Here is a 9,582-nt window from a genome sequence, read left to right on the forward strand (position 1 = left end):
TGTTCTGGAACAGTGTTGTAAATACAACTTAATCACTGATTTCTAGTCGTGTCCTCTTTTGGAAGGCCAAACAAAGTAGTTTCGCTTTCACAACGAAACACACAGCGTCACACACGGTGGGTTTGAGTGAGGAACGGCCAGCGGGCTAGAGTGAGCGGAGGCCGGCAGATTCGACGAAAGAGCGGCCGGCCGGCTTGCGGAAACCACATGTGATTCCGTAAAATGCGCTGCACACATCTGAATATTTGGGTAGAACTGTTCTGGAACAGTTTTGTAAATACAACTTAACCACTTATTTCTAGTTGTGTCCTCTTTTGGAAGGCCAAACAAAGTAGTTTCGCTTTCAGGACGGCGGCCCAGATTGAGCGGAGGCCGGCCTAGAGTGAGCGGCGGCCGGTGGATTCGACGAAGGAGCGGCCGGTGGGCTTGCGGCAACCACATGTGACGACCCCGGGCTGGACTCCGCTTCGTCCACGATGAAAGCCGATCCGGCAATCCACAGCGTGAAGTTAATATATTTCCTCAGCGACCAGCACGGATCAGCTCCAAGCATGATGAAGCAGATATCGTCCTCTTTTGGAAGGCCAAACAAAGTAGTTTCGCTTTCACAATGAAACACAGCGTCTTCACGACATGACGGCAGCAACAATACTACAGCGAGAATAAAAGTTACACCTTCTTTCTTTGCGTGAACATTTGGGCGGCGTTTTGCAGATCTTCCCACATCGTGACGTAGACATGTGGGGCCGTGTTAGAACGAGCCGTTTTAGGTAGGCGTGGTTGACTCTTAACTTTTATAAAGAATATCTCTTTGGATTTGAGACTTTAGTCTTTGCAACTTTACAGATCTTCTTTATGCACCAAGAGCTTGTAACACTTCAAAGAGAAAGGAAAAATTGAAATCGCATCATATGACCCCTTTAAGACCACACATTTAGTTCTATTGATTCACTTTTTGTACCTTTGATGCATGGTGTCCACTACAGTGGACATATATGTAACTCCCTCAAAATATAATATATTTACAAAAAACATATTGGGCATGATTTTTCACTTGTTTAAAAGTAAAAACAAACATGTAAAAAAATATATTACTTTGTGATTTAATAATTCATGCATCAGATGGCTAAATATCAATGTCTTAGCAGTTAATGTCTTTTAACATCCATTTCTAAATGAATGTCAGAAGAAAGTTAACACTGTCATAACAGCAAGCTACACGTACCTCATTTCTGGTTTTCTTCAGTTTGCGGTCATTCTCATAGAGAACCATCCACAGAGCAAACAGTGCCATGATGACGCCATGCCCGAGGTCTCCAAACATCACAGCAAACAGGAAGGGAAAGGTAATGATTGTATATGGAGCTGTGAGAAGGTGTGATAAAGAAGAAAGCTTACACATCTTATCTAAGCATATGTATGAAGCATTGAGGGCATGTTAAACCTGCTAACATGAAGTCAATTTTAATGTTAAAATTGAGTGTTTTTTTAATCGCTATCCTCTCACCTGGGTTGACCTCTCTGTAGCTGCTTACGCCGTAGGCATCCACTATATTCTGAAAGCCTGAGGTAAACTTGTTGGTGCGTATGAGGGTTGGTGGAGTGTCGTTGCTCGGGATACGATTGACAAATGAGGGAACTGTGGCTCCACTCTTCCTCTGAAGGAACAAAACAATAGTTAAGAGATGTGTGCACAATTATTAATCAGATGTATCTGAATTAGTGCACCTTTGAAATGATGCGAAGTACTCACCGATCCATCCTCTAGAGCTCTCCGAAGTGCGGGCAGATCATTCACGGGACACCAGACCTCAGCTATGAGGCACTTGTTTGTGACATCAAAACTGCAGAGGTTGAGGATGTGATATATGGCCTTCATTTTCTTAACTTGGATCACCCAAATGTACACAGACTCTGAGGCCTTGATCAACACCTGCCTCAGATAGTCCTCAGTACGGTGAAGAACCTACACATAAACCATCCAAATTAATTCAACAACGGTTTCAAAACTATGTCAAGCTAAACCATTTTGCATATAACATTTTAAGTGTTAAACATAGCATATAGTGGTTTAACCAGGGGGCCTTAGCAAACTTCAAAGGGGGCAGCAGGATTACTTAAAATATTTCATATATTTATTTACTTATTTATTATGAAATTATATATTACTCTAATGCACTGTAATAATCTGAATTAAAATGCTAAAAACAAGTAAACTAGTATATTTCTTTTCTAAGCTTTTTTCCCCTCAACAACTTTTGTTTTTATTGAAGAACACAGTTCTTGAAATTTCTGCAATCACAAAATGTATGTAATATATCTCTCAGATTGTGTTGGTAAGAGTGTGAAAACAAGCTGTTTTGTCATAATTACAGCAGAAAATAAATCTTTTAGCCTGTATGGGGCACTTATAGGATAAATGTGTATTTTCCCCCAGGGTCCACCATACATGGCATTTTGCTGCCCTGGTTTCTGAACTGTGTTCTCAGATGAGCATGCAGTAAAAGCATTTTGCTGTGCTCTTCTTCAAATATATTATCAATCCTGTGAGGAACATTTTCTAAGCACAGAAACAACCCAATTTACTTTTCATGATTGAGCCTTTCTATTTTCATAGGTCTTGAGAGGAACAGCGAGTGTTGAGAGTATCGAATATACATGATTCACTGGTGCCTGTAGTCTGTGAGAAACTTGTCCACAGTCTCATGAACATCATGTGTTGAGCTGGACCACTAACACAATTTTCCTTCTCTCTTTTACAGAGCAGTCACAAGCAAACTTAAATGCCCTCAAACCTAACCTGCCCCCTACATTCCTCTACTGCATGGCTGTCTTGAATTGGTTAGGAAAAATTAGTTACGTAAATCCAAATAATTCTAATGGAGATTCAATTACGTACACTTTCTGCTCTTTTAGATGAAGTATCTGAAGTACCCTCCACCACTGAAGACAGAGAGTGCAATCAAACCCTTCCATAATTACAGCCCATCATTTATTACTCTGCATGATGCAAAACTCCACAAACCTTCACACATTTCCGGAGCTGCAACTAACAATTATTTTAATAATTGATTAGTTGGCCGATTATTTTTTCGATTAATCGGATAAAAAGCCTCTTTTTTTTTTTATTGACAAAACATAATTCCATATCCTGCCCAATGCTGTCCTTCAAACAAACATGCCAACTAAATGCTATGAAAACATACTGTATGGTGAATATATCTCTATGCTACACATTATGTGTAAAAGAGTTATAAAGCAGTTTAAATGGACAGTTTAAACAGACAAATGAACAAAGGGCAGTTTAATTCCCTATATTAAAAATGGAAATAATAATGATGAAGATAGTAAAGAAAAACACAAACTCAGTGTTAACAGATAAGAAGAATGTTCTGCAGGAACACACATTCACTCTGAACACAGTAACCTGTTACTGTCATTTCTTTATTCAGTAAATATAAGAAACGTCATACATTTATATTCAATCACACTCTGTTATCCCTTTACAGTTACTATCATAAAATACTTGAAATACATGTTGACTTTTAAACCTAAATTTAACATCCAATAACAGATATATCAGCAAAATTAATATTATTGCGCTGAATATTACTTTTCTCCTTCTTTACTGCGTTCCGTCTGTTTGACATGCATGCGCTTGCCGGCGCTCGTTCAGTGAAGTCTGAAGTTTAACGCTGTTACGTCCCAAGGCGTAATTATTTTTATTGATTGTATTTTGTTGTTATATTTGTGCAGTATTTGATATTGCTGCTATGTAGATGCAGTTTCCCTTTTGGTAGTGTTGTGGTGTTTTGTTTTCTCTCTCTCTCCTCTACTCCATGCAAAGTTTAATGAAGATCAGCTGATCCTAGTTGTCATCAACCACTGGCTTGCTTTGATTGGCTGCTGGAGGGAGGGCTTGTGGATAAAGCTGGAAACTCTGTGTGAAGCGGCCCCTTCTTTGCCTTCGCTGCCTCCGGAGACTGTTTTCTCCTGTCCCAGACATTAGCATGTGTGCTAGTAGTTGGTCTGTTGGCCTTCTTGTTGTTGGTGTACAACGTGTTCACCTTTGAATCTTTGGAGAGATGTTGTTGCTTTGTTTTACTCCGGTAAATTCACAACTTGAGATTTAAGTTCAAACTTTATAATTGCTATTTTTGGAGAAGTAGGGAGGTGGATGCCTTTTTTTAATGTCCATGTTATCTCCTGTTTTTGGTTAGAAAGGGAGTAAGGTAAGACTTCTGTTGTTTTGTTTTGTGAGTTTAGAAAATACTCCTCCCCAAGTTAGACCTTTTATGTTTGTTGTTTTGGCCTGGTCCCCTCCCAAAGCTTTATTTGCTCCCCTCTTTGTACCTTTTTTTTTTTGTAATCGTCAGATAAACCATTTTTCCTGAGTGTTACAAAAATCTGTGTGATTTTTGTGGAGTGCTGGGACAGGACAGAGGAGTTCCTGATTGCCTATTGAGTTTTTTCTGGCTTGCATTTGTAAATTTCCTTGTTACCCGACATAATGTGGACGTGGACGGCCGAAGTATACTTTAGCCTGCAGCCAGACTCTATTGGGGTGTGTTCAACTAGAAGAGGTGCGGCGCAGATCGATCAGTGTTTGACATCCGCGAGAGCGATTCAAAAGTGCACGGAGCAGTCTGCTCTCTTTGGCTCTCGTGGTACTGTAATACACCGATCGGTCTGCACAGTCGGTTCTCGTCAATTCGAACACTCCTACTAGTTTACACCGGTTACACTCGAGATGTGGCGCACACGTGAGGCTGTAGTGCTAATGCGTCCCAGCCCCCTTAGATGTAAGGCTACATTTACACTGGTGCGTTTGTTTTAAAATGAAAACGATCCTCGTCATACTGGCGTTTCCACTGCGTTTCAAGCCGGCTTTCCACTATCTCCGACGAGCGACAGACCGGTCATTCAGTCATTCATTCATTTCCAATGGAGAGTAGTGCGGGAGATGCGTGGAGTTCCGATCATATGCAGAAGTCCGTTCATACTACATGACCGAAAGCGCGTGTTATGTGGCCATTCATGCAAACTGTAGCATCATGCTACATAAGACAATAAATAAGATTTATATTCCGCTTTTACTCAAGACTCACTTTAAACCACCATCGAGTGTTTGTAATAACTTCCGATTGCCGTCTAATGTGTTTTGGCCATGTAATGTTGCTGAAATTAAATGTTATTACGAGTCAGAGCAGCGATCATGGAAGAGAACACAGGCAGACAGCGCTGGAAGCTGCTAATGCTCAGTAAATCAGTGGAAAATAAATAGAAATCATGATTCTGTCTGAGCTATGCGAACAAGCACTAGTGTAAATGTAGCCTAACAGATGTGTAAACTGAAGACTATTTGAGCTTTATTAAAACTATTTGTGTTGGTTACATTTTGTTCCTTTGTGCAGTGGCTCAGGAGAGGAGTCTTTGAGATGGTATAAACATCAACAAGCTGAAAAATAAAACCAAAGTTTTTTTTTTTTTTTTTTAGATAATGTAATCTTGTTCAAATTGATTTCATAAAATTGGTATAGAAAAAAAATATCGTTCAGGAACCGGTATCGAAGTCAAGGTATCGGTATCGAAAATCTTTGAACAATACCCAGCCCTAGTTATTTTTGGCTAATTTGTACTTTACACAAGTACTATTGAAACAATATATTTGCACTTTTTATTCCGTTACATTTCTAAGAAAAAAGATATTTTGTTTCTCTGAACAAGTGAGATCATGTTTGTGTGAATTTTGTTAAGCTTTTATTGAAAATAAGCAAAAAAATCCTTATTACAAACAAATTGGCTGCCGCTGAATTTAACAAAGTCAAGTTACAGCTTTGAGGTTTCAGTTTAACATCTGACGTGTCTTACAGCCTTCCCTGGTAAAGACAAAACCGTGGTTATACGGGATGCTTGAAGATTTTGTGCATTAAAGTTGCTTTCATCAGTTTCAAAAGACGTTTAACGTACAATTAAACGTCAAAGATTTATTTTTTCTTTCCAATAAAGATTAAGCTGAGCTTATTAGTAACTAAGTTAAAGGTAAAAAACTGGCCAGTAAATGACTAAATCACACAAGTGAGATCACACTTACACCACACTTATTCATGTTCCACACAGTCAAAATGAGAAAATGTGTGTCAAACTGTAATAAGGGTGAAACCGAGCTCATCTGGACTCACCGTGTGCAAGTCCTGAATGCGTGTGCGGAGCCCCTGCACCACATCTGTCCTCTCCTCATTACTGTTGGGGTATGGGTACAGGTGACAGTGGTAGCTATGGAAACAAAAACAGCCTTACTTAAAACTAAAACTACAGTACTTCTACTTTCTCTTAAGAACAAAAACACTCGGAAATAAATCAAATAAAATTAAGAAATGAAAGCATGAAGTTTCCCCTACATGTAATAAGGAACAAGCTATGAAATGAAAAGGATCTTTATGAAAATGGAGTAGCTCCCCGCCTGTCTCTGTGGCGCAATCAGTTAGCACATTGGTGGTTAACTGACACAGATATGCGGTAGCTCAACACAAGCTATTTATTTAAACCAGACTGATTAACACAATCACCTCAAGTAGAATGTAGGAAGTTGAATTAAGAGCTAAGTTACCAGTCACAAATCTTCTTAACTTTCTGTCCAATCTGATCTCCCCAGTAAGAGATGAGGAACACCACACTCCTGGTTGGCTCCCCCTGACAAACCAGACAAAGAACAAACAAACTAGACCATCTCAAAAGACTTGGACATTACAAATTTTAATTATTAATTATTTATTTAAATTATATCAAGCATCCAGCATTACAGTAAAATCTTGGATCAAACTGACCACAGAAAAAGAAACAAATAGGTAGAAAATAATATTTAACTATAAATTTTGTTACCAAAAACAACATATTAAATCAAACTATGATGGAGATGCCAACTGGTCTCACCGTATCAGGGTCCTCCAGAAGCCCGTCTACCTCAGAGTAGTTGAGGATGGTGTAGCCCTTACACACTCTCCAGAGCATTCGCTCAAATGCCTCGATTTTTACGCTCTGGATCAGCCCAGAAATGAACCTGTGCAGGAGGGACAGAGGAATAAGAGCTTTACTTTACAAAAGTAACATGAATTCAAAAACTGACATTACCACAGGTATTACCATCAGCAAAACCACAGGTTTTGCATGCTTTTTAACATGCATACAAGAAACAGGATGTTGAATAACAGCTGAGATCTTATGGGTGAAAGTTACTGATTTTAAAGTCCCCCTGTGGTGAAAATCAAGTTTTTTATGTTGTTTATTGGTCTATGTGGTGTTTTTAATATGTTTTTAAACAAACCATGTGCCAATCCATTTATCAACACCATTGCATAGTATTTTCTCCTTAAAACTGTAGTTTCCCAAAGGCAGTCACAGAAACGCGGTTTGAAACAGCCTTTTTTTTGCTACGTCACAAAATTCAATAACCAAGTCTCCTTGCTTATGTTGAGCATACCAGCTTATTTCTGTTTCAAACACATATGGCTTAATTAAACCATTATTTCCTCTTGCCATTGCCATTGTATTGCGTTTACTACAGTTCAGTTAGTAGATCAGTAGGCGCTGGCTGGTGTGTGACAGTGGAGGCGGGGCTAATTTGCATATTCATAGATCCGCGTATAGTAAATGAGGCAAGGGTGTAGAGTTACATTCAAGCTATTTTAAGGGAAAAAACATTTAAATATGTCATTTTGATGATCAAAGATGAGTTTTAAAGTATAAAAGTTTTGACTACAGGGGGACTTTAAAAGATGATTTTAAGAGAAAAAGTCTGCACATGGAAGGTGTGCAACAGCAAACTGCGCTGATGATGAAAATTTCATCACATCTGTTGGTGAGCCAAAGCAGGACTTGGGCAAGGGCAGTATACTTTCAGCTTTATGTTTTTAAGCACTGCTCACCCAAGCTTGGCTCCAAGCCTCTGCATGCTGGTGTAGTCCATCATTGGTTCTTTCTCTAGGAAGGGAAACTCTTCATACTGGACCCGCGACGGCTCTCTCTGCTCATACACAAGCAAAAACACAGCAAGAGATTAGATTCACACACGTACACACATCGTCTCTGTGATCAAGAAGAAGAGGTCAAGAGTTAAGCCTATTTGTAAAGCCACTGCTGGCTGCTCTCAAAGTTCTGGCAGTCAGTGAAAATCAGGCGACTCCAAGTCACCTTTGTGATTCCCACAGTCCTGCTCTCTGGAGATTAATTCCTTTCAATTACACCAGAGAGGTCGAACATAATCAAGCACCAAAGACATCAACAGATACAGAGAAACAAAAGCCAAAATGCAGACAGTACACAGAGCGAGAAGTTTTAAAATGGGGCTGTTTGATTAAAAATATCAGTGTGATAATGAAGGACAAATGAAGGTTAAATCTTTCATCCAGTGAAAGATGGATGAAAAAGTTCCAAACATATGACAGGGAATCACATGACCTACCTCTGCACTGCGGTGCACAAAGTTGCGTGTGATGTGCAGCATGTGTGTGTACTCAGTCAGTTCTAGAAGGTTCTTCTGGAGTTTCTCCTTGTTTCTGGTGACCTCACTCAGCTCCAGTTCCAGTCTCTGAAGTTGCTCCTAAACAAAGCATACAGGAATCGGTAATAACTAAATATCAGCAGTCATATCAATGTTGTAAGCAGTGCGGTGTTCCTGAAAGAGAGGGATTTCAACTGACTAAATTACATCCAATAGATACAATAAAATGATTAAATAAAGGCATGTCCAACTGATGGATAGCCAAAGAAGATTTAATAAAGGACCGATCACAAGTCAGTAAGCAAAAAATGTAATGACATCATCGCTGTAAATCTAAACTTGAATGGCAAACATTTGTAAGAAAAAATGATGAGGACGTTGAAGATCTTGATGAAGATGTTTATTTCAGCATAGCAGTGACAAAGTACATGTAGTACCTTGGGTTCAACGGAGTCGGACTGAACCCCGAACATCCTAAGCTCAATCATTTTATACAGTATTACGTTCATCTTCCCGCTCAACATGTAAATTAAGTTTCGTTTTAAATGTAAATTGCAGATAACAATGAAAGTGATAGCCTTCCGTTCCCACATCTTTGGTAGACTTTCAGGTGGGAATAACCAAATGTTAAGGTGATAAGATTAAACAGAATCCATAGCAGTTATTTCATGTACCCTTTTGGTCAGCAGATGGTTCTTGACGACCTGCTGCTTCTCCCACGCTATAAGTGACAAATTATCGCTCCGGAGGTACTATTTACATATGATTAAGATCGGAAAGAACTATCTATATGATAATTAAGCTCTTTGTAGAGAAAGGAGCATAGTTTAATACACAATTTGGAGTGGAAGCTGGGTCGAGGCGGACTATAATTTCTTACACATTCTATCAGTGTAAATCAATGGAAAAAATTGTAAACTTTCAATTTGTTATATTTAGTAAAAATTAGGGCTGCACGATAAATCGCATATGATATTTAACGCGCATCTTATCAGTAAAGCCGGTTCTGTAATCAGCGGTAAATCTCCATCACCTGCGTGCTTTCACATTGAGCAGCATTAACTACACAGAGCCGTTGTTCA

At 39.2% G+C, this 9,582-nt stretch overlaps 1 protein-coding gene and 1 long non-coding RNA gene across 3 annotated transcripts in view; one reads left to right on the top strand and one right to left on the bottom strand.

The window, feature by feature from the left end:
• LOC107672728 (V-type proton ATPase 116 kDa subunit a-like) overlaps window positions 1-9,582 on the bottom strand; it is a 20,944-nt gene that overhangs the window by 6,555 nt on the left and 4,807 nt on the right. For both annotated transcript variants that reach the window (XM_016466030.1, XM_016466029.1), the window contains 8 exons: window positions 8,462-8,599; window positions 7,926-8,023; window positions 6,934-7,060; window positions 6,611-6,693; window positions 6,183-6,276; window positions 1,754-1,966; window positions 1,508-1,658; window positions 1,226-1,365 (listed from right to left, as the gene is read on the bottom strand). In XM_016466030.1, the coding sequence (XP_016321516.1) occupies window positions 1,226-1,365; window positions 1,508-1,658; window positions 1,754-1,966; window positions 6,183-6,276; window positions 6,611-6,693; window positions 6,934-7,060; window positions 7,926-8,023; window positions 8,462-8,599 (1,044 nt within the window). The remainder of the gene's footprint in view (window positions 1-1,225; window positions 1,366-1,507; window positions 1,659-1,753; window positions 1,967-6,182; window positions 6,277-6,610; window positions 6,694-6,933; window positions 7,061-7,925; window positions 8,024-8,461; window positions 8,600-9,582) is intronic.
• LOC107672732 (uncharacterized) overlaps window positions 3,292-9,582 on the top strand; it is a 17,848-nt gene continuing 11,557 nt past the window's right edge. The window contains exons 1-2 of the long non-coding RNA XR_001632339.1: window positions 3,292-3,302; window positions 4,915-4,918. This is a non-coding gene — a long non-coding RNA (uncharacterized LOC107672732). The remainder of the gene's footprint in view (window positions 3,303-4,914; window positions 4,919-9,582) is intronic.

Source organism: Sinocyclocheilus anshuiensis, unplaced genomic scaffold, assembly GCF_001515605.1.
Source record: "Sinocyclocheilus anshuiensis isolate Anshui unplaced genomic scaffold, SAMN03320099.WGS_v1.1 scaffold88, whole genome shotgun sequence".
Lineage (NCBI taxonomy): Eukaryota > Metazoa > Chordata > Actinopteri > Cypriniformes > Cyprinidae > Sinocyclocheilus > Sinocyclocheilus anshuiensis.